This window comes from Hyalella azteca, unplaced genomic scaffold, assembly GCF_000764305.2.
Source record: "Hyalella azteca isolate HAZT.00-mixed unplaced genomic scaffold, Hazt_2.0.2 contig12151, whole genome shotgun sequence".
NCBI classification, from domain to species: Eukaryota; Metazoa; Arthropoda; class Malacostraca; order Amphipoda; family Hyalellidae; genus Hyalella; species Hyalella azteca.
The window spans coordinates 108569-133435 of record NW_025942115.1 but is presented as its reverse complement, the minus strand read 5'-3'; the positions used below and the strand labels follow the sequence as shown (position 1 = coordinate 133435).

At 41.9% G+C, this 24867-nt stretch overlaps 1 protein-coding gene across 1 annotated transcript in view; it reads right to left on the bottom strand.

Moving 5' to 3' along the window:
• The window catches only part of LOC108676629 (E3 ubiquitin-protein ligase MYCBP2), a 75652-nt gene extending 51263 nt beyond the window's left edge, over positions 1–24389 (bottom strand). Inside the window, exons 1-29 of the mRNA XM_047883149.1 lie at positions 24043–24389; positions 22946–23018; positions 20723–20853; positions 20411–20546; positions 19746–19899; positions 19091–19305; positions 18241–18376; positions 17816–17997; positions 17301–17465; positions 16860–16952; positions 16356–16466; positions 15784–16007; positions 15240–15388; positions 14351–14518; positions 13857–14024; positions 10460–10609; positions 9708–9999; positions 9283–9434; positions 8579–8755; positions 7975–8148; positions 7417–7619; positions 6735–6972; positions 5642–6395; positions 5002–5239; positions 4089–4233; positions 3362–3489; positions 2056–2190; positions 1414–1505; positions 881–1064 (exon numbers count right to left, since the gene is read on the bottom strand). Coding sequence (XP_047739105.1) covers positions 881–1064; positions 1414–1505; positions 2056–2190; positions 3362–3489; positions 4089–4233; positions 5002–5239; positions 5642–6395; positions 6735–6972; positions 7417–7619; positions 7975–8148; positions 8579–8755; positions 9283–9434; positions 9708–9999; positions 10460–10609; positions 13857–14024; positions 14351–14518; positions 15240–15388; positions 15784–16007; positions 16356–16466; positions 16860–16952; positions 17301–17465; positions 17816–17997; positions 18241–18376; positions 19091–19305; positions 19746–19899; positions 20411–20546; positions 20723–20853; positions 22946–23018; positions 24043–24302 — 5427 coding nt within the window. The 5' untranslated portion in view covers positions 24303–24389. The remainder of the gene's footprint in view (positions 1–880; positions 1065–1413; positions 1506–2055; positions 2191–3361; positions 3490–4088; positions 4234–5001; positions 5240–5641; positions 6396–6734; positions 6973–7416; positions 7620–7974; positions 8149–8578; positions 8756–9282; positions 9435–9707; positions 10000–10459; positions 10610–13856; positions 14025–14350; positions 14519–15239; positions 15389–15783; positions 16008–16355; positions 16467–16859; positions 16953–17300; positions 17466–17815; positions 17998–18240; positions 18377–19090; positions 19306–19745; positions 19900–20410; positions 20547–20722; positions 20854–22945; positions 23019–24042) is intronic.
• Positions 24390–24867: the final 478 nt, after the last annotated feature.

The window sequence follows — 24867 nt, the reverse complement described above, 5'->3', positions numbered from 1 at the left end:
AAAAAACAGTTAATTATAAATAACACAGGACCTAAATATGAAAGATATGTAATTTATAATTCTTACAAAAATGGGACTTATCTGCGAGTTGCGCGCCTTTACAAAATACGGCCAAACGTCAAAATTTTACCAAAAAGATAATAGCGTTGAGAATTTGTTACCAAATTATTGCCCTATTTCTAGAGCATTCGGATAAAAAAGTACATAATTTCAATTTAGTGAGTAGTTAATTAAAGCTGAAATTTCAAAGCAGGAGAATGTGAGATATCATTGATGTTTTATAATTTAATGAACTAGAATTGCAATAGAGCTTGCAGGATTCATCTTTCTTAATCTTCTGGAACATCGAACGAAGTTATTTATGAACGTTTGAGGGTTATCGAGTCTCGATTTGTTTGTTTCTGAGGGTCGCAGCTGGTTTCCTGCTTCCTCTGTGAACACCCTCTCGCGCTTGTTTCAGGCGCCAGCCTCAGCAGGTAACCAGCACGCTGGAAACCTGCTTTCACTGTGTACGCACCCTAAGGAGGGACAAAGTCCGGAATACATGAAGTTACGGGACACACGCCCTCACATTAGACATGCCCTCACATCAGACAAGCCCTCACATCAGACACACGCCCTCACATCAGACACACGCCCTCACATTAGACACACGCCCTCACATTAGACACACGCCCTCACATCAGACACACGCCCTCACATCAGACACACGCCCTCACATCAGACACACGCCCTCACATCAGACACGCCCTCACATCAGGCACACGCCCTCACATCAGACACACGCCCTCACATTCGACACGCCCTCACATTAGACACGCCCTCACATTAGACACACGCCCTCACATTAGACACGCCCTCACATTAGACACGCCCTCACATTAGACACGCCCGTGAAGAAGGCCCTGGAGAGCAGAGGCACGGGAGGTTCGCTGCAGGCAGACGAGGCGGTCTGGGCGCCGCCGTCGGCAGAGATGATCCTGTAGAGCAGCTGAGGGATCTGGCCAGCGTTGACGTCCGTGCCGTTGTTGGACTTTTTCGAGGACTTGAAGTAGAATACCACCCTGTGGGAGACATGGGATAGAAACACCCACTAGATAACTAGATGTATTAGACTTAGGGACTAAATACCAAACTCTGGAAGGGTAGTATTTTACCGAAATAAAACCAGTTTATTCAGCTTCTTCTCTTCCTTTATCAATTCACGACAATAGGTACCTCGCACATTGCAGCTAACTGATACCTCGAGCCGATCACATCACCTTACACAAGCCACTAAACAGTCTCACAGCTCCTCGTCTCATAACCTCACATAAGCCACTAACCAGTCCCTCAACTCGTCACATCTCCTCTCATCAAGCCACTAACCAGCACCTTAACTCATCACATCACCAGAAAGCCAGCACCACTCACTGGTCGTCGGTGGTTATGAGGGACTGGCCGGAGGAGCCACAGTCGCTGCTGGGGCCCGTCACGCGCGCCCACGCCACGTACCACCGACGGGCCTGTCCAATAATTAAATAAATACCATATTGTATTACCACCCACCCTTCCCAAGAGTGTCCTAGTATCATCTCACATGATTGCATGGCCACGTACCGCCCACCGGCCTGCCAATTATCTTATATCATTGCATGGCCTTTTATCGCGTCCGATCATCAAATGATGGATTGAGTCGAATAGAACCTTTGTGGAATTTCATTTAGACTTTAGATCATAATTATAATTTGTACTCATTGGTTTATTAACAAGCATTTTTTCTCAGCTACTAACGTCATAATATAAAAAATCTCAATTGTGTCCCTGTCTTCAAACTGCAAATGCAAATGATTACAGTCAAAGACTGATAGTCTTCGAAGCGCATCTTCACTGCAGTATTCCTATTAATTAACTATCTTGCGACAATATATTTATAATATTTTTGAACGACTATAAATTTTCTGAACGAGTTGATTTAGCATAGTTGGTAGTTTATTATTATAGAGTGCATGAAAGAAAACTACATATATACAATATAGATACGTGCGGATACAGACCTAAGGGAGAAACGCTTACTTGTATTGGTATAGGCTCCTCGAACATGAGAGGGAACTTCTGCCTCGAGGGACACTCGTAGGGAATCTCGTCAGTTTCTGCGAGCAGCTCCCCTTCCTGCTCCTGCTCTCCACCCTCGTAGCCGATGTCGTACAACTGCCGTCAACACGCATGTTAGTAAGTGAACACATGTTAGCTCATGAACACATGTTAGTAAGTGAACACATGTTAGCTCATGAACACATGTTAGCTCATGAACACATGTTAGTAAGTGAACACATGTTAGCTCATGAACACATGTTAGCTCTTGAACACATGTTAGCTCATGAACACATGTTAACACATGCACCACGGCTGAACCAGCTACCGTCAATAACACAAGAGTCGCCACTCAGCAGATAACGCACTCAACTCGCCGCTCAGAAAAAAAATAAACAGAATAATATTGTCAGAAGTATGATTTGTATGCTTCGATTACCATAAAATAACAATGAGCTGTTGTATTCTCGCTGGAACTTTGTGATTCCGTTGCGTTTATGCTATAGTTCAATCCTCTTGAAGGCTTGCGACCCAAGTGCTACGGTAATATTAGTGTTGTTGTGACGACTGTACTGTGACGATCCAAGTGGTAACGTCTTCTGCATGATTGGTATTGTGGATAAGCATGTCAAGAACATGCATTTCAAATAAAGCCAGAAAATAGCTTCAGGATCATTCTGACCTGTAACGAGCGATTCACAATCGTCGTCTCTTCAAAAACAGCCTCCATACGTTTGACCGTTTGAAAAAATGGTTTATTTAGATTGAAAGTAAATTATAACGTGAGAAAAACTTGAATACTTAGAATTACTTTCAATATAAGTTTTCTTAGACTAATGATGGCAGGCAACAATGTCTCTTAGATTAGATAACAGTAAGAAACGCTTACCTAATGCAAGTAATAACTTACAACAATTAGTAAACAAAGTTAAGTTATGCAAGAAAATTAACAAGCAAACAAATTATTAGTCCATTAACGAAAGCCATCATAATATGAAGCTTTGTGCTAGCCGGGTGATGAAAAGTTTATCATCATCCGATTTAAAAAATTTTAATGTATGTTTCACTCTGAGATTGAAGTTTCAATTTAAACCGAATTTAAAAAGGCAGAAAGAGTTTTTTCTTTTAGTTTTTTCGCAGTTTTATCGCTCCCAATCAAGCTGTGTGGCATATTAATCCGACATATTAATATCAACATATCAATCTAACAGCGAGCGTCATGATTACCATACGATAATTATACAGTATATATTCACTTAATATATATAATTATAAGGTATATATTCACTTTAATTTTGCCGACATATTCTCCCCTGCCGCCGAACATGCCGTATCCCCCGAGCAGGACGTCGGTATCACACATGAAGCGCACCGCCTCCACAGAATGTCCTGAGTAGCCCCAGCCTCCTCCTGGGCCTGTACATGGTGCTTTCATTAGGTCATGCGTCTTAATTACACTAATTACTAGCTTGAATAGGAATAGCTTGAAAAAATTACTATTAAATTCCATAAAAATATTAGCTTTTTTACAAACCCCTTGATAACCAGGGAAAAATGTAGTTGCGGTAACAGAGCCATTTTTTCACAGTGCACAAAAAAGTTGGTGGGGAAATCATGTTGATAAATCTCCTCATACTTCATGAAGACTTAACAAAACATGTATCAGATAAAAATAACTATAAATCTATCCGCTAAGTAAATGCGTGTGAAAAAGAAGCGGTCCTCCTAAATCAAACGACTCCTCTCGACTCGTGTAAATGGGGTTCAAAAATATGAAGGGGGAGAATGGGACAGTAAACTAAGACATTGGAAACCGAGACAGTGAACTCCTTAGTATTCCTTAGTCTCAGTCAATGAGCGAGACAGTGAACCAAGACAGTAAACAAGACAGTGAAGAGAGACAATGAAGTGAGACAGTAAACAAGACTGAACCGAGACAGTAAACCAAGACAGTGAACCAAGACAGTGAAGCGAGACAGTGAACCGAAAGAGTGAAAATCACTACAAACGCTCACTCTCGAAACGCGTGACTGGCGTGAAGTCGTCCTTGGTGTAGACGCCGGTGCTGGCGGTGGTCGTGTGGTCTTCCTCACACACGCTGAGGCCCTGCTGGTACCCCCACGTCAGCGTGTCCAGGCACGACAGAAGGTGCAGGGCAATCTCAAGAAACAAATAAAACAATGTAACGCCGATCTCAAATCCCCACAGAATATGTAAATGAAATACTGTAACCGGGTTACTTATTGATTTTTTATCGCAAAATAAATCCGCTCATTCATAATTTATTCATAATAACTTTGTATCAATATTTTTGTAACTCTAGGGCTATCTTGGATCATTTTAGGTTAAAGGAAATCGACTTCTAAGATCCGTGTAAACATTCGGTCTTGTCCTGTACGGCGTCACTGGCTTAAGTAAGTTGTAGGACCGATTGTTCATGATTAGATTTGGCTAGTCGGATTATGAATTATTGTTTATTTATCAGTTAGCTATATTCAATTCATTATCTTGCTTAATTAAAGTCTTGTTTATGATGTGCCAATGCCCATTTGTTGCGTTTATAGTTCAGTTATTTTACTTTAATATTTATACTATTTTTTATTTTTTTACAGTAATTTCTGCCCATGCTCCTTTATTCCCCGGTTCTATTAAATTTGTAATCTGATCACCAACATACATCTATCCTTCATTGTTATTTATTCATGGCCTCTGCGCTAATAGTTTACTTAAGTTAGTTGCCTGAGAAACATAAGGTCACATAGGGTTGACATCACCCGCAGATACGCCGGCAACAATACAATTAAGAGTTGATAAATATTGTTACTCACGAGTGTTGGAAATAATTTTAAATTTATAAAAAAGTTTCGTTTCAAGAAATTTTCGAGGAGAATTGAAAACTTCTTGTCAATAATATCAGTGTTGGCGCACCTGTGCTCTGGAGACTTGCACTTCAGGCAGGACGGGGAGTGAGAGCTCTGGAGACAATACATCCCTCAGTCCACCGTCGTCTCCAGCCGAGGAAGGACGTGAAGTTACGGTGGGAGGTTGGGGGAGCTTATAATAGCCAGTCCCCCGCGTGGGGGGCGGACAAACACTTGTGTCCATACGCACAGCCTCGGAGGCGATTAAATTATAGCAGTTCACTTGCTGCCGCTCTGGATTGTAACTGTGGGAGAAGAAGATTTCAGGTACATACTTAATGATAAGGTGCAAAAATAAGGCTATCGAAAGAACAAAAAATATAACTCAGTACTCACTGCAGTGAGTGACAGAGAGCGCATTTTCTCGTCGACGAAAACTTGAGGTCACGGACAAACGGACGGACAGACAGACGGACGGACGGACATGGCGAGCACAATAGTGCATTTTTTCCATAAATGAGAAAATGCGCTAAGAAACACTTAAATTTTGTCAAGTATATAGATTGGCGCAACATTCAAAGATAACAATAATGAGAAAAATAGAGTTCAGCACCATTTAGATCCAAACAAACATGAGCATCTTCCACTCCGTATTAAACAAGGGGAAACTTCAGTATTCACAGGCAAGCATCAACGTCAACCCTCACCTCCATAAAACATTGTAGATGGGGTCCAGACAGACAGCATGACCGCGACACAGTATCTGGTCAGGACTGTTGAAGCTTCGACATTGTCCGTCAGATCTGTTGATGACCAACACCCTCCAGCCCTCGTCCTCGGTGGTGATCTTAGATGCTCCACCGCCACTTCCACCCCCGCTTTCACTTCCAACGTCAGTCGTAACACCTATTGCACAACCACCGCCACCACCACTACCAATACTGCTGTTGCTATCACAACCGCTACCAGCAACCGCAACGACGCTGCTGTTACTACTGCTGGTGCCTCCTTCAGCGGCGCGGCACAAGCTACCGCTGCTCCCGATACCGACTATACTCCCGCCAAAGCCTAGGTTTCCTACAGCGGTATTTACGCACTTTCCTAAACTTGCGATACTCGCGCCAACTGCGATATTGCCTCCACTACCAAAAGTGTTCACGACACCGGCGTTTCCGCATAGCCTTTGAGACATGGGCACGACGTCTGTAGATGAGGACTTTTGAGGAGGAACGCTGAGGTCCGAGAAGGCATGTCTCGAGGATCCCAATGAACCACTGAAGCTGCTACTGCGTTCCTCCACTGCACCTGATTCGGTGGTTCGGTACCGCGCAGCTGTGAAGCTCGAGCATCGATGACGAGTTGACGTCACTGAGTGCGACGGAGATGACGATGATGAAGAGGAGTAACCGCCAACCACACCCGTACTTTCAGACTTGCTCCGTTCACCGACCGGTAATAAAACTGACCAATTAAAGAAGCGCGAGTTAGTGACAGTATAAAATATATACCATAGTGAACATGAAGATCAATAGATAAGGTTTGGCATCAATGAAAAGCAAGGAAAATTTTTGTTTTGTTCACAGTGTCGTGTTGAACTAATAGGTAAAAAAAATCATCTCGCTCTTCAAACATCAATTCAATAGGACAAGGGCAAATTTCAATAAATATAGATTTGTTCGAAAAAGTTGTATGAATGCCGCGAAGCCGCTGGTTTTTCGATTAGGAATAAAATATAATTTCATTGTAGGAATAGAACCGAATTTCTTTCTAGGAATAAAACCGAATTCGCCTTCTGCTGACCCAAATATGAGGAATTGGCGACGACTGCGGTGCCGGGGAGGTTATGAGCATTGATGAGCGACTGGTCCAGTTTGATGAAGGTAGTGTCGGCCGAGGCCCCGACCCAGGTCGCCTTACGGCCCAGTCTGGGCCCAACTCCAGGCACGAGGCCCGGCAAACACCACCACGGGGCCCGGGTCCCGTTGCGGCTGCCTTCTCCGGACTCCATGGAGAGCGGCGTACGCCCCAGCTGCCCTTTCTGATGACAATTTAGAAGCACATAGAAAATGAAATGCGCGTAATGCCTATCAATAAACAGACACAAATTAAAGAAACTCGAACTGTTGCCCAAATGCACGGAATAAAAAACATGCAATGAAAATATACAAGATAATCAACTTATATTCACTCACAAAATATGGGATGATTTTAAATAAGTGCAGCTAAATTTACAGTCCAATTGTCGATCGAGCAATAGTTACAATCTTAAACAAATAATGGTACAAGCGGTTAGTTATGGTTTTTATGGTTGAAGTTCCTAGTAAATGGTTGAAGTTCCTAGTAAATGTAAAATTAATTCATAGAGCTCGAACCGTAACCAGCATGCGTAACTGCGTCAACCGCCACGTGCCTGAGGCACCTGTCGCTTGCCTGATGACTGCCGCACGTGTAGATCTGCCCTGTGGTGGTGAGCAGGACTTGCCTGATGACTGCCGCACGTGTAGATCTGCCCTGTGGTGGTGAGCAGGACGGTGTGGTTGCTGCCTGCAGCCACTCTGCTCACCCTCACCGAGGGCGGCAGACGCACCAGCTGCGGGCAGGGCTGCGGGATGAGGTCGCCGGTGCCCAGCTGGCCGTGGCTGTTGCTGCCCCAGCTGTACACCTCGCCGTTACTGCACAGCGCCACTGTACACCATACACAGGGTGAGTGTTTACCAAGTAAATTACAATGATAAAATTAATGCCTCAATTGTATGGTTAGTTAAGTGAATAACTGAGGGCAATTGATAATGAATCGAATTTAGCAGATGATTCAAATTTTATATAAAAAATATGAGTTAAATCAGTTTTCAAATAGAATGGACGATATATTACTGCACTATACATCTTACAGAAATTATTTCATTTCTAAATCTACTGAAATCAGAACGTAAAAATGTCAACGCACGGTATTGGTCAAATAAAATTGAAGCGCATACATAGAAATGTATAAAAAATATAAATAGAATAGAACCATAAAATTGAATGTGTTGCAACGTACCTGTGTGGTGCTGGCCACAGGCGACCTGCACCACAGGCGACGCGGTGGGCATGAGCAGCTGAGCGGGCGGTAACGAGCACATCTTCCCGCCGCCATCCCGCTCACCGCCCCCGCCACCCGCTGCTGGGGGGGAGGACCCCGTGCCCGCAAGGGCGCGGTCCTCCTCTGCAGCAGCTGTTAAGGAGGCAACAATTCTAGAGTTTGGGCTCATTAGTTAAGCTCATTGACCCGTTAAAGCTCTACGTTGTTAAAGTAGCGTAGGTTACTACATAATTACTACTACTACTAACGATGTAATAAAAAAATGCGATTGAAAAATCCCTAATCTATTTTAAATTTCTCTTGCCGTTTGAGACTTCAAGTAAGCAGAAGAATTAAATGCAAATTCTATTGAAATTGAATCACAAATTCTCCATTATTTTTCTCGCTCTCATATTCACTCAATTTTTAAACGGTCATTATTGTACAACGTAAACCATCAAAACCATTTTTTGCAGACAGGAACAACCTTTCACTTCTTAAACCAAAATCTTAAACCTACAAACCGAATCCAATATTTTCTTCGGGAAAACAAGAAGCATTTCTTCACCATCCCCAGACTCACGTTTCTTAGCCTGCACAGGCAGCGGTGGCATGAGAGGCTGTCGGAGTTGTCTGTGTTCGTGGTCTCGTTTGTTGTGATGCCTGATGACTTCCAAACGTCGCATCAACTCCTTCTGCAGCCTGCCTCTCTCAAGACCGCCACGTCCTCCTAACACCCCGCCGCCTTCGTCATCCTCGTCTGTTACAAGATGCTCAGTCTCAGACACAGGAGGTTTTGGAGTACATAATAATCATGGGTCTCAGGCACAAATTGTTGCGGAAAGCCTGACAATCCTGGGTCTCAGGGGACTCAGGCACACTCGGAGTTGCGGAACACTCAATAATAATCGGACAGGATTAGGCAACTGCAACCTCTGAACGTCCTTCCGTTCATGTGTTTCTATCAAAAGTTATACAAATTTGGTCGAAATTTGGATTCATCTGCTCGAACTTGCACATGCAATTTGATGGAAGCAATTTAAACAAACAGCAAACAACCTTCTTGTCTCAATTTTTAATTTTAACATTAACCTATGACTAATAACATTAACCTAGTGTAGCTATAAACCTACAACTGAAATAACCGAACGAAAATCTTTAGCCTAGCCACACAAACGTCAGTGGATCTCAGTACCATGTTACTCGTCGCTTTATTTGCTAAGTAATTAAATTGTCTTGTGTACTGAGCCATGAATTTCGCGTTGCTTGATGTCTTGCACAAGTCACCTCTGTCATGCTCGCCGTTATTCATCTTAAAGACGCCGATATTCATGACGCCAGGCACTCCCAGCTCGCGCTCGTCCAGCGAGTCCTCGGCACAAGTGCGGCAACATCCGCACTCCGAGCATCCAGAGTCTCCTGAACCGCAGCCGCAGGCTCTGCAATTCACCACAAAAAACTGGTAAAGATATATTAATATATTTTTCCCAGTTAAATTCCATTATATCTTTAATAAATGATCAGGAAAAGAAAGAAAAGAATCAGGAAAAAAGAAATTATCAGCGATGATTGAATCATGGACTTAATTGCAGTCCAAAGCATCACTTCAACCAATCGAATTAAAATGTATATCGGCTCATTACTCTAATACAAAATGATAATTTTCAAAAACTGGATGAATATAGCCCCAGAATGTTAGATGTAGAACGTACTGTCCAGGCACTCTGTTGGGGCGGTTGCTGGAGACACAGGAGGCGCCATATCCCGTGCAGTCATGGCAGAAGTAGCAGATCATGCAATGGTCGCGGTAAAACCGATGCCGGCCTCGGAAACAAAGCCCAAAACCACCGATACCGCCAACCCCGCCATTAGGCGGCATAGCGGCGCCAGCACCACCACCAGCTACCGCAGCAGCAGCGGCGGGATCCCCGCCATCGTCGCTGTCGCCGCCACATTCTTCGTCGTCCCCGTCTTCGTCTCCAGCAGCCGCTACAGCAGACGCCCCTAGGACCAAGAAATGTTTGTATTGTTTATCTTCAAAATAATATTCGATGATCAGAGCCTCGCATGTTCAATTGCATGTAAAAAAATGCGCTTGCAAATACAAGGAATACGGATGTATAACGTAAGGTAAGCTCTAGCATTAACGCTCCCGTAACTACTACAACTTCCAGAATCATAAACTTCTTAAGAATAAACGAGTAATTAATGTAAGAGGTTAAGAATATTCGTGAAATGAACAACTGAAAGTCTATATATTTATTAACATAAAATGGAATGCTACATTTTCTAACTAAATTAATAGAAAAATCCTGAATCCTAACCAACCTCGCGGGTCACGCTGATCGTCTCTTTTACAAGACGGGACTTTGCAGTGAAATTAAACAAATAAAAATGATTCTTTTGGAGGTCCCCAAATGAACTGAACTCTTTTGAGGTTCTTTTTATACCTAGACAGACTCACCGTGCCGGTCAGGCAGATGGGAACGCTGGTAGATTTTGATTCTAGCTTTTGTCTTTATTCTTAGCTTGGGAGGAAGAGAGGGGCTGTTCTCAGAGCAATTCTTCTTGTCGTCCTTGTCATCGTCAGTGGATACTTCGTTGCTCAGATACACTGCCAAGCCACCGGGTTTAGGGATGAGTGTGAATCAGAAATTGACTTAAATTTCCTGGAAGTCCGTCTAACGATGAATGAATTAATGTGGAATGTAAACAAAGGGTGAGGAGACACTGAGATGCACAGCTAATGTTCGGAAGGTGATCAACAACAATGGACAAGTACCTTGGTAATGTAAATAAAATACACATAAACAGAAAATATCAATTTTAAAGAAGGAATATATAAGAAAAAATAATTAAAAAATTGCAAAACTAGGGCAGTGCAACCGAAGTGCAAATGCTTAAGTTTGAATATCTATGGAATTTTGCTTTTAGGAAGAATCGAGGATCTTTATATTAATGCGTACAAACTAAACAAAAATTCTACCAACACTAGGTAATGATTGCAATCCGCAATTTGTGACATGGTAAAGCTATCAATACACCATCTATAATATACAAAAACAACTGAAATAAAGTCAACTTTACTAGTACTTAAATCAAATAAGCAATGTAAATTCAGAGGTTGGGGATAACTAATAAATTTAAATCTATAATAGTACCGCTAAAAAATAACTTTTAATCAGAATTGCAACCCTCAGATACATTGATGCGTTTAGTATTGATAGACACGTACACAAACACCTAAGGGAAGAATCAACATTCTCATATCTCTGAGTGAAACACATTTAGTTTTTGGTCTAATAACACACAGAATCTGCAGTTGTTGAAAGGAATCCTACTTAAGGCTGAATTACAAGACCTCCAATTTCCAGCTCTATTCTTGGCAAAAACAAATCGGGTGTCGAATAGGTGGAAAAGGAGAAATTATAAGTGACGAAATTAGCTTCAAATACGGAGTACTTTTTACAAGACTTCTCTTTAACTTCACTTCTTGTTTGTTTGTCTGTCTGTCTGTCTGCTACAAATCTTATAATCGATATTTAACACACTTCTACCAGTCCAATCGATCTGAAATTTTGCACACTTGCGTAAAGTTGAAGACAATGCATGAATCAATTTACAGAATAAATAATTTTTTAAATGAAACAATTTTTTTTTCATTATTAAAAAAATTAAAAAATAATTTCGTCTGCTACAAATCTTATAATCCATATATGACACAATTTGACCTGTCCAATTGATCTGAAATTTTGCACAATTGCATAAAGTGAGAGACAATGCATGAATCAATTGACAGAATAAATTAGAAATTCATTGTACATGTGTAACATCCATGTCACTGGATTGTTCAGAAGTGTTGTCTTTAAAAAGTAACTTTTAAGTGTATATTATTACAACATTGTTTGTTTGTGTGTTTGACTGCTACAAATCTTATAATTGATATCTAACACATTTCTTCCTCTCCAATAAATCCAAAGTTTTGCACACTTGCGTAAATTTGGAGACAATGCATGAATCAATTGACAGAATAAATAATTTTGAAACTTTAATTTTTTTCATAGATTAAAAAATTTAAACTTTTTTATATTTGAAAATAAAATTAGAAATTTTTCGTACATGTGTAGCATAGGAGACACTGGATTCTTTAGATGCGTTGTCTTTAAAAATAAATTTTTAATTTCATATTATTAATTAGATTGAAGTGATCGGGACTGTTGCAGGTCAGAAATTACAGTATGCTACTATGGTACTGTAGAATAAAATCTGTGATATTCAAACAGAATAATTGAATTGTTGGTTATACAGCAAGGAGAGTGGACTGTAAGTGGAAGAGGCAACAACATCACAAAATAAAAGTTAAAAAATAAAGTGTAAAAAATGTTGCAGGAAAATAGTACAGAGAGATAATTATGATCATGAGATGAATTAAACATCAGCACTTTTTTACATCCCCTCAAATTTGAGCGAGTTAAAAAAATCCCAATTCTGTTGTTTTTCATTGACAAGCAAAAGGCTGCGTTGCAATTCAGAGAAGACGCTTCTATTTTCATGTGATCAATTCTCTTCAAACTATATTATGAGCAAAATGCAAGATAATAATTATAATTACCAGGATAATTACGAATAAATTTCAAGTGCTGTGAAAAACATGAGAAATAGAATAAGTTTCATAGGTTGGGAAGATAATATAACCAACCTATAAGATAACCAGAAGATAATAAACTAAAGCAAGTAAACCGATTGATAGATCCTTCGGGTCAAAATTCAGAGGAATATATAAGAATATAAAGAAAAAGAAGATCAGTAAAGATCAAAACAAAACGAACGATAACGAGCGGTAACAGAAGGTTGAACAGGCAGCTGGAATCGTATGAGGACTTTAACGTCTACAGAAACAGGGATAAAAAATTCGTGAGTAACACAAGGATAAAAATTCGTGAGTAACATAAATATAAAAAATTCGTGAGTAACATAAGGATCAAAAGATCGTGTGTGAGGCAAGCAGGCAAGCAATTCCAATGGATGATACGAGACAAATGATAACCGTCTTATAAACACCAGACTCGTCAGAAGTTCGTGGATTACGGACGCGAGATGATTATCTTGAATTTGTTACGTGCATCTATAACGGTTGTAGAGTCTGGTGTCGTGTTATATACAGTGGGGGGAAATAAATATTCGTACACTTGAAAAATCGTATTTTAATGTATGTAAGTACACAAACTTAACAGGAAAAGTGATTTAAATTATGTATAGAGACGCATAGTATTCAAAAATACTATCAAAAGAAATTTTTTTGTTGCATTGAGATTTAATTTCTTTTGATAGTATTTTTGAATACTATGCGTCTCTATACATAATTTAAATCACTTTTCCTGTTAAGTTTGTGTACTTACATACATTAAAATACGATTTTTTCAAGTGTACGAATATTTATTTCCCCCCACTGTACATCAGAGGTCTTGACTGGAAGAGCTTACCGTTTGCTGTGGGCGTCAAAGAACTTTATATATTCGCTGAGAGTTAGAAAGTCGGACACCACACCACGAGCGCTGCAGGTAAATAAGCCAAAAAGCTTCACAAGGTCCCAAGCTGCTTATTGTAACATTTGGACCCTGAGTATTGATTGAAACTCACCAGAACAGGAGGTTTCCGAGAGCTTGAATGGAAGCATTAATACGATAGAGCTTAATAGTCCCACAAAGCACACCCAGCTCGCGATTAAGTGACAAGCACCATAGTGGACCATACAGGCCATAATTAATACGTCGCGACTTACAAAAAGTGTTGTGAGTTTTAACAAGTATAGAGAAGAACACTAGGTAATTTAATGCTCAATTAAATACAGCAGCTCTCACCAGGTGCGAGATCTTTTCCATTAAGTGCGGAATTGAAGTCGCGGCCACACTGGCCCTTGTTGTTGATACCGAAGGTGTAGACGAGGCCCTTGTTGGTCACGGCCACGGCATGTGCCTTGCCCAGACTCACACTCTCGATGTGCGCCTCCTTCAGGTCACTCACTAAACCTGCACGAACAGGCACACAGTTTAACACCAGATTCATTATTAGGATAAAAAGAATAAACCACAGAACTGAAATAAACCTAATTAACTTGTTCTAATACCACAACTATAGTATTCAACCACAGTCCACAAATTAACCTAAACTCATCAAAAATGTGAAAACTCGCAATTTTTTTGACCACCAAAGCATCCTCGCCATTGTAATACAGGCCTTAGCATGTCGCATGAATATACCAAGTTGATTACTTATCTTGGTGATGATTAATAAGAGCGATAAAATACTCACACGATCAAAAAGGAAGGCAGATAATCTAGATAAGAGCACGCACCAGTAGCAGGGTCAGCGTGCGCGGTATCCTTGCCAAACAAGAAGAGCTGGCCGCGCTTGGTGACGAGGGCGCTGGTGGCGTGGTTGCAGGCCGCCGCCACCACGTGCTGGTCCTCCATCTTGCTCATGCGCTTTGGCTTCACAGCTTTAGGCTGGCGTCGGAACTTCCCTGCGCAGTCCAACACAACACCAGTTCAGAAACAAATTGCTAGATAATTTTATACTATTTATTTATTATATTCATTTGTTCACTGCAACTAATGATACAGCAACACTCGCACATCATTCTTCACCATTGTAAACCATTGCACAATAAATACACGACCATACATAAGCTTTTTTTTAAACGTTAAAGCAGAAAAAGAAATATATCTTTCAAACTTCAAATAATAATATAAAATTTAACCATAAATTCAATAATTTGTTTCTCTATTTGAAATATTAACTTAGTCATGGTAAATTTTTAGCTCCGAAATGTTCTTCTCTTGTATGATGATGGCTTTGGAATCATTTAAAATTCCGGACATTTAAAACAGGGTTGGCGATTTTTTTGATTTAAAAAAAAAAAAATCAAAAAAATCAAAAATCAATGATTTTTTTTTGATTTTTTCATGATTTTTTTTTATTTATTTGATTTTTTTTTATTTTTTCAGCTTTTTTGTCTTTTTTGAGGTGTTATTTTTTATGTTGCAATTAGCCTACTAACAATAACAGTATATGGATCATAATGGATGGCTAAAAAGGGCACTGGGTCATGCCCTGACAGTAATGGGTCATGCCCTGACAGTAGCGGGTCATGCGCTGACAGTAACAGGTCATGCCCTGACAGTAACGGGTCATGCCCTGACAGTAATGGGTCATGCCCTGACAGTAACGAGTCATGCCCTAACCAGGGTCGGCGTCCTCGCCGCGCCTGGCGGTGCCCACGAAGTATGCCCCGCCGTCGTCGGACAGCAGCAAGGCGTGGTGGCCCTCGTGCCCCACGCATACCGTCACGATCGTCGGCCGCTTGCACACCACCAGCTCCGGCCACCGACACCTGCAATAAATTATCTTACATCCTTGCCATGTTTGTGTTTGGTTGTGTGAACCGGTGAATTCAATTGGAACATTCACTAAAATCCATGCCATATTGAGAGTAAGCGAGTGTATTGAAGTGACACATTCTCCATGCCATATCAAAAGCCGGTGTATCAAAGTAAACTAGACTGCTGGCGATAATAAATTGAGCCATACACCTGGCATAGGCTGATGAATTCTTAATTGAGGATTATCTGAGACACGTAATGATTTTGGATGAAGCTCTTGAAACAATTTACGTGATTCATTTCGGGATCAATTCCTGCATTAAGTGAACAATATTTTTTCAAACCAATCAAAATCTAAAAAGCAAAATCATATATAGAGGTCGAAAATTTCAACATAATTGCTCACGTTTTTGACGAGGCGGTATTTGCAGTTGCAGCTTGAGCAGAATTATTTTGCAGAGCTTCCTTATCATTGGGAGCTGCTGAGGCAGCTGCAGCATTGGCAGACAAGAGCGTAGGAACAACGTTGTTGACGACAGCCGCAGCAGCAGCGGCAACACCGCCGTTGTTGGTCATCACGTTGCTGGTATTCTTCAGGCCCACAGCTGACGCCTTGCCGCTGTAATGCAGCTGCAAAACGGGGAATTACCAGCTATGGAATGGAGAATACGCCGCTGTAAAACAGGTAGTGTTAGGCATTTAACTTCACCCCGTCCAAAAACATGGCCTGATCAGTCCGTCATCCTGCACATTCCAGCCCATCGCTATGACAAACACCAAACTTTGAACAACACCTCGTCATGTTCAGACTCTAATCCTGCCCAGCCCCTCAACCTGCCCACTCCTTCGCCCTTCTCCACCCCTTCCCTCACCTTGTCCAGCTCCTGACCTCGCCCCTACCCCTCACTGCTCAGCCTTTTTCTCCGCCACGCCCCTCACCCATTCCCCGCCCCGCCCCTTCCTCGCCCTGCCCCTCACCCTGCCGGAGGAGGTGCACAGGATAGTGAAGTCCTTGCCAGCCGCCACGCACACGACCTCGTCGTCCACGCCCGATCCCAGCTCGCGGGGCGCTTCGTTGTTACCGAAAACCTGCACAAATGAAATGTCTTTAGATTCAATCAACAGCGTAAATGTTTTTGAGACAATGGCTGTATAAATTTCAGTTAAACTCTTCAACCTGAACAAATGAAATGTCTATTTAGATGCATGCAATTATTTTGAGAATATAGCTGCAATTATGTAGTTACCACTACTCAAATAACTAATGCGTCAGCAGTGCGTGTCACATAATTATGATGTATGCTTAACAGACAATGGGAGCAGAGGCAAATGAATGCGTCATATTGTACAAATAGTGGCACAAATATTTGACTTTACACGGGCATAAAGGACGTAAACAGAGACCAGAAAGACCCACGCGAAGGCATTATGTACATGACAATTTGGACCAAGTCTCTCTCATTTCTCTGAGTGACGTCTCACCTGAACACATCTCACGGCAAGGCCGAGGCTGAGTTCGTTCACCAGGGGGATGGGCTTCACCACGGGGTTGTAGGAGCGAACCACGAACCCGTCCTAAAGAATTATGTCCTCTTTAAACATGAATTTCTCGCACACATATAGATAATTACGGAATAATTCAGATAAGCTCTTGAGATCTTGACTAAAATAACGAAAACATGAGGCAAATTTAAATTTTCAGACGAGAATAGAGGCCAAAAGAAGAGGTCATTGAAAATTTAGCTTCCAGTAGCTCGTAAATTACATCATCAAAGACTTTCGTTCTAAGACCACACAGCTTTCATTACATTTTAGGCAGCAAGATTATCTTTTGAGGCCAGATTCATGTCCCGTGAATGTGTCCGCTAAGAACATATTACAGAGAAATCATTAAATGTATTCAATACAAGGAGAAGTTATCACCTCTCTGTCGGGGAGGATGTAGCCGATGTACTGGCCATCACTGAAGGGGGCGCCCCTGGACCACCCAAAGCCGCTGGTCTGGTGCACCTCTGAGATCTTCAGGGACTCGCGGTCCAGTGTCATGAGCTCGCGCCCGCTGCCTTCTGGCCGGTAGTACACGTCGCCCTGCGGGGGAACAGTGGGGTGAGGAGGTAGTAGGACTTCGGGCATGGGGGGGGGGGAGTGCAATTAGGTGATTGGGGCAAAGCAAAAAAGTGAGCAAAGCAAAAAATGCGATTATAAATGTGATTAAAAGCAAGCTTATTATGTTCATAAATTGGGACCCAACATTGAGTAAATTTATAATACCATATTATCGAACTGAAAATTGTAATAAATAAAGCTAATCCCTTGTGGCATTTTTCAACATCTAATCTAATTATAGTATGTTTGATCCAACAATATTACATGACGACACTTATATTCCAATTATAACCAAACGCTAATATCGCCAGTACTGCTACGCCACGACGCACGTTAGCGAAGCCAAGCCACCCGGTTTGTCTGGGGAAGCAGTCGGGCCTGTGCATGTAGACGTGGCCTTTCCTGGTCCCGCCGAACCCTGAGCCGATCTTGAACATGCCGTGCGCGCTGTGCACGTACAGGTAGTGGCCGTCACACGTCATCGCTGTCGAGCCGACATCGCTCATCCCGCCCTCTGTAAGGGTAGGAGGTGAGCATGTAACATGAGATTAAACCTTACATGTAAAGTACGCGATTCAGGTAAACAATAGTCTTCTCAAATCGTGCGTTAAACAAAAATTTAACCTCTGTATGTGTATAGTTACGAGAGAAAACATGTACTAAGCAAGTGAACCTTCCATGCATTATAATTATATTTAATTTACGCTCTTCCCTTGTGCAAAGAGAAGATTTTGAAGAGAAGCCATGTATTGTTTACCGGTCATCATCCTGACAGGGAAGGTGTCGATGCAGGCCTTGTGAGGGATGCCCACTGTGATCCAGTCAGGCCTCGTGAGCTTGCCCAGCAGCAGCGCGTGCACGCTACGTTGCAGGTACGTCAAAATCAGAGGCACCTGCAAGGAATCCTTCGTCAGTAGGGAGCAGCATTGTAGCATGGTTTCATGGGTCTTTTCCAGGAAACGTTTGTCTAAGAGTATATTTAAATTTAAAAAATCCATTTCGTGCAGCAAGAACCTCAATCCTCCTAAATAAAGCTTAAGATGAATCAAAAGTACCAATACCTAATCACATTTTCACTTCCCGTTCGAATTTCAAAAAGCCCTGATATTTAAGCAATATATTAGAAGGTTATTCCTCTCTCGTAACGTGGAATAGCACTACATCAATAGTCCTTCCTTGCTAATCTTATTACGCCTACTAAGCACCAGGACGGTCTGCACAGCACCGCATGCATAGCTTTTCAGCACCTGGATGGTCTGTAAAACATCATATGCTTTACAGACCATCCATTTAGATCACCCTTAACAGACCACTGAGCACCTTGGGTGGTCTGTACACCCTCAGCACCTGGATGGTCTGTACACCCTCAGCACCTGGATGGTCTGTACACCCTCAGCACCTGTATGGTCTGTACACCCTCAGCACCTGGATGGTCTGTACACCTTTAGCACCTGGATGGTCTGTACACCCTCAGCACCTGTATGGTCTGTGCACCTTTAGCACCTGGATGGTCTGTACACCCTCAGCACCTGTATGGTCTGTACACCCTCAGCACCTGTATGGTCTGTACACCCTCAGCACATGGATGGTCTGTACACCCTCAGCACCTGTATGGTCTGTACGGCCAGGTGTCTGGACGTGATGAGGATGTCTGTAACGGCCCGGAGGTACATGGCAGAGTCTCCCCTGGCGACCACGAGCGCCAGCAGGCAGGCACACGCGACCCCTGTGAGGGGGGAGGCTGAGGGCCAGCTCAGAAGGTCCCCGCCCCCGCCCCCTCCGCTTGAGGTGCACAACCGCAGCAGAAGTTGGAACAGCGCGTCTGTAGTTAATTAACGAACACGCATTAACTTACAAAACTAGCGAAAGGACCGTAAAAATTATAAAAACCGTGAAAGAAAAGTTAGATGTTAACTAAAAATTATATCAAGCATGAGTAATGACGATTTTCCGGCTAGCACGTGCGGTACAGAATATTAAACCCCACCATAAATTTATTGTACACATCTTATTTACGAAATACTCGAGGCAGTAACACGTATTGGTGTGCTTGTCTTGAAGAGGATTGCTAATTAATAATAACGAAGTCATCAGACCGAACATAAGCAATGCCCATCAGCAGGTACCGTAATTGAAAACGTATCATATTCAACGCTAAGGTATAAAATATATACAACATGTTATTTTAGTTACTCTAGTCGCCAATGATGTGCAAAGTAACGTTTATTCTGAAAATAAATACAAATTTGGTGTTCTAGTTACCAATGACATGCGCGGGCTCGTTCCTGAGAGCCTCAGGCTGCTGGCCCTGCAAGATGTCCAGCAGCGCCTCGAGCGCCCTGATGCACAGCGCTGGGTACGCTGACACCGAGCCTTGTATCAACTCGTAGACACTCACCAGGCCTACGCCGACCATCTGAACAATGAGGGCTTGTAATTACATTAGTCATATACGCCAACCATCTGAACAATGGGGAATTCAAATTACATTAGGCCTACGTAAACCATCTAAACAATAAGTGAAAAGCTTAGAAAGAACATGGTAATGAATTGTTTTAAATACTTCATGATTGTTCGACCAATGTATCAAATTTCTAGCACCTGATAATAAATTCTTTTCGTCTCTCACACCAGTTGAGAGCTCCATTTTTTACCATTTCCGGGAGCGTAAAATGCTATTCTATAATAAACCTTGGCAAGTATTATTCAGCCGCTGCATTATTGACAAGCAGCTGAACAAAAAAAATAATAATTAAGTTGTAATTAAGTTGATAAAATAGTGGGTGCGACACAAGAAGCATATGATCAAGCAAACCTGAGTAATTGAGTAAATACAGAAATATTGTCATGTGTGCTTTTAAGAAGAATAATCAATTGAATGAATAAAAAAGTTCTGTGAGCCTCAAGAATAATGAGCTGCAGTTGACCTTAGGCAGCGGCAGGACGTTGATCATGGACGCCTGGACGCTGTCGTCCTCGCTGTCAGAGTCAGAGGGCGGGGCCTGGCTGGTGGACTGGTAGATGACCTGAGCCTGACGTGCGGCGTCACGCAGCACTAACGACCTGTACAACAATAATACATTGCACTCACAACAATTAGTGAGGTATTTTCACTTGTGTGTGTGTCATCCTGACCTAGTATTGCTCAGCTAAAAGGCGTATCAGTGCAACACATGCTATCGACATTGTTAACAAGTAAGGTTTTTTTTACAGGTCGTTGGTATGCAGGAACCTCTAACCTGACGCTGGCGTAGGTGGCGAAGGAGGAAGGGTTGGCGTCGACCTCGACACGAGGCGTCGCAGGGACAGCTGAGGGCGGGCCTGTCGCACACCCCCCTGCCAGCGCCTCGTTCTTCACGTCGCCCTGCACCTGGAATTACAAAATTTAAAGAATTAAAATACGATATGTATCATCACTCTATCAAGTACACTGCTAAAAAAATGATAAACACACCGAAACCTATTGAAATACACTAGTTTCTTCACCTGGCAAACAAATTATGAATTGGAACAGCGGCATGGAAACGAGTAAGAGCAGCGAAATTTTTCCAGAGTAGACTGATAATCTTGGAAATTCAAGAAACTCATCATTCGTACAATTTAATAAGGTGAAGAATCTATAAGTGTAGCATGAACAAGATCCTGATCCGCGTGCATGAAAGACATACCGTCTCTGGAAGGTCTTCTATAATGATAGCAATTGCGTGGAGCGGTTCTTCCGACTGCTCCATCAAAGATATGCTCGCTGAACAGTTCCCCGCAAGGATGAAAGAGTAGCAGACATCAGAGAAGCAACACGGCAGTATTTTTGATGGCTTTATTACCTCAGCTGCAGTTGAAAATTTTTTAGACAGTTCTATTAACTGTTTTGGGTAGGTTGAGAATTGATTTGCGTCTAAGCAATGTCGCCCGATGACATCGTCGTCCAAGGCTAGGTTCTCATACTTAGGCGGTTCGAAGACGGGGGGACGCCTTATTCGGCCACTCTTGGCCGCATCTCTCGAGGCGATTTCATCCAGAGAAAGAGATCGGGACATCAGATGCTTTGACGGGAGACTTCCATCTTCAGAGGACGAAAATGAGACTGATCGTACCGGCATCGACGACTGAGACGTCTCAGGAATACTTTCTTTGGCTTCCTGGAGCCCAAGAGAATTCGTCTTCTCGCGGAACTGACTTCGTTCCTGCAGTAACTGAGCACGTGAAGCATGACTACTGAATAAAAGGATATCATCTGACGAACTAGCAATAGAGCTCGAACAAAATACAGACAAGGATTGCTTCGGCTCATCGCCAGTGTTATTGAAACAAGAGCGAGCCTCGACTGCGCTCGGTTGCAGGCCAAGAAGATCTCCACGAAAGTCGTCACGAATTAAACGGTGGCTTTTCTGCTTATTACTTAAGTGATCAATACCAGAAAGCACATGGGCTTCCATAGCACCAACACACGCATGTGAATGACGACGTACGAGTGTGGAGTTTCCAATCGTTCCATCTTCAGGTATGTCGCAGAAAACCGGCCATCTGCCTCGGTTCACTGTCAGTTCCTGGCGACGGTTGAACGGAACAGATATGAACGACGCGCGCCGCCGTCTTGTCAACACAGACGACGGCTTCAAATGAATCGTTTGTAGATGCTTAAGCGAGGCGTCTTGCACGGCTCTCAGAACATCCAGAGCTTCTTTGTAGGAGTCGTTTTGTACGTTGTCTATGCTTTCCTCCATGGCGTCATTCAAATTAACTGATGAGGCCATGTTCAAACTTATAAATCTAGACCAATAACTACAGCAAATACACTCCTAGTAATTAACGAATATTTTCGTACTAAAATCCCGAATTAAAGGGAAACAATAGGCGAACAAGTCGATTGCATTAGCAGAAGACACAAATTCTCACGCGTCACGGAGACTGACATAAGCGCAATGACGGATCGCCAGGACCGCAAGCTTCTTTAGTTCGAGAACATTGATATGGATCGAGTTCTCAAAGCAGCAGGATGCAAATACGCTTTGAGGAACATGAGTTTTGTGATAAGATCGGGCGCTCCAGCGCAGTACAATGCGTTATAGTTAGCCTAGTGCCTTAGGCTCTGACAATGGCGGAGTTTTTAAGGTTCTGCGGTGCGAATACCCGGTGAAATATTCATTGCACAACTGAACAACGAATCAAGATTTTTTTGTCTACAAGTGAGAAAATAATTTTTGTGCACAGTATTAGGTGAGTGAATTTGAATTCAACAATGGGCCGTTGAGCCCACGTGGGTGACGTGTATCAACAGGTGCAAATTATTTACAAATTTTATTGTGTTCGACAGTGAAACATTTGTGATGTAGAAATAATGAAAAATGACTCGTTGCCCAGAAAGTGTTGGCACGCTAGTGTTGCTAAGCGCGCTTAAATTTGGGAACCGCTACTTAAGCATAAAGCTCTAAAATAAAAAGTTTTGACAGAAAGATACTTGCCTTTTTTCTTCTGTCGCGCATGTGCTTCATCACTTCAAATTTACGAAGCAACTTTCTTCGATCCCGAACCCTCCTGCAACGAGTCAAAGAATTATACTCAAATATGGCCTTATCATCGTAGAACTTGCGATCGCCTTGAGAATTTTGTAGTATTCGGCCCTACAGTTTCCGCCCATTAAAAAGGTGTATACATATACCTGTATAATGCAACAGCAACGTAAATACATTTTCGATTTGATACGATTGAATGATTCGATATTTGATGAACTACTAAATTTTCAGATAAAAACACAAATGCCTATGATATCTTTTCTTGATTCAGTACAAAAGCTAATTCTTCTGTCCCGACCGTCGAGTTTGAAGGAGTAATAAAAAGTGAAAGACGTGCGCGAAAACGTCAAACATTCGGGCAAAGCTTTTGAGGTTTTAATTCCCACAGAAAAAGAAAACGTGACAGTAAGAAAGATTATCAGCCAATATGGTATTCTGAATGAAAAACAGATTAAAAACGTTTAATCCTGAGCCAGCACATCCCAAGACATTCCAGTATCCTGCAAGTTAGTAAGGAGATACTTCATTTGAAGTCAAATTTCAGTCTCTACATAATAGAGAACTTGCATCAACCATCCAAACTTGGACAGACATTAATAAAGTTTTTCAGCCGAGGATAAAATTAATGATTGATTAGACTTTATATTTAAAATTCATTACCCTCATTACCATAAATACTGCAATGTAATCCATAATGGAAAGATCTAAGTTTCAATTTGAAACTGAAACACATCACTACAGCATGATGCAATACAATTAATCAGGAAAGATATTGTGTTTTGAGAACAAATTTGTAATAATATGAATCAGTCAATATGAAAATTTTTAATCATATTACATAAATCAATAGTATTAAAAACTCGCCCATATTTACCCTGTTTTAGTGGTCGTTTAAAAACATTTTCCAAATCCTAGAACTTAAATTTCTAATAATGTTCTAATAAAATAATTACAGAAATTAGAAAAAACAATTGTGGAGATAATAAAACATTCTCTTAACAACAGCTCAACATATTTCACACACAATATGGAATTTCAAAACCCACTTTTTGCCATCAGCGATTCTATAGAGAGCCTGGAAATCACTCCTGAGTCTGGAACCATCACGGATGTAGAGCCCAACTTTGGAGCGGACATTTGGCACTCCTGTGAGTGCCAGCCACGAGATGGCATCGCTGGAGTAACTGTTGCGATAACTGAAGCTACTTCTTCGGTGCCTTGACGAGGAGGATGTGGTGGCGCTGCTACTGCTACGGCCACTTGAGCCACCTTCTGACGAGCCCTCAGACTTGTCTTCCACTGTCATGGTCTCTAGGGCATGAAATAAGCTATGCTTCTATATATAAACATCTAGTTTGATCATTGGCATTTTCACTGTTAGTGAAGCAGTACCTGGAAATGAAGCAGACATTACTGGTAAGTTTAATATCAGACGAGCAGTACTGGTACTATGACAATCACAATTATAGCAAAAATAGGAAGGACTATGGTAGTATATTTAAAATGAATTTATATACTGTTTTTGCTCAAAAAGGTGCAACTTTTCCCATCAGAAATGATCTAGGGTAGATGAAATCATACAACAAACAGGATCAAATTATTAATATAATATACCTTTGCTAAGGAGCAAAGATGGTTTTGTTGCAGCTGATTAGATATGAGAAATGACAGTCCCTATAACAAGTCCACTTCCCCACCATCACAATAACTTTTGAACTGTAGAAATACTCATAAACCCTTCAAGGATTAAGTGACAATACATGGTCACTTCAAATAGGTACATAACCGGTTTGTGTTTGAGGCTACATTATCATGCCACCAATATATCTGACCATTGTTCCATGCATAGCATCACCCCATACCATGCCAGG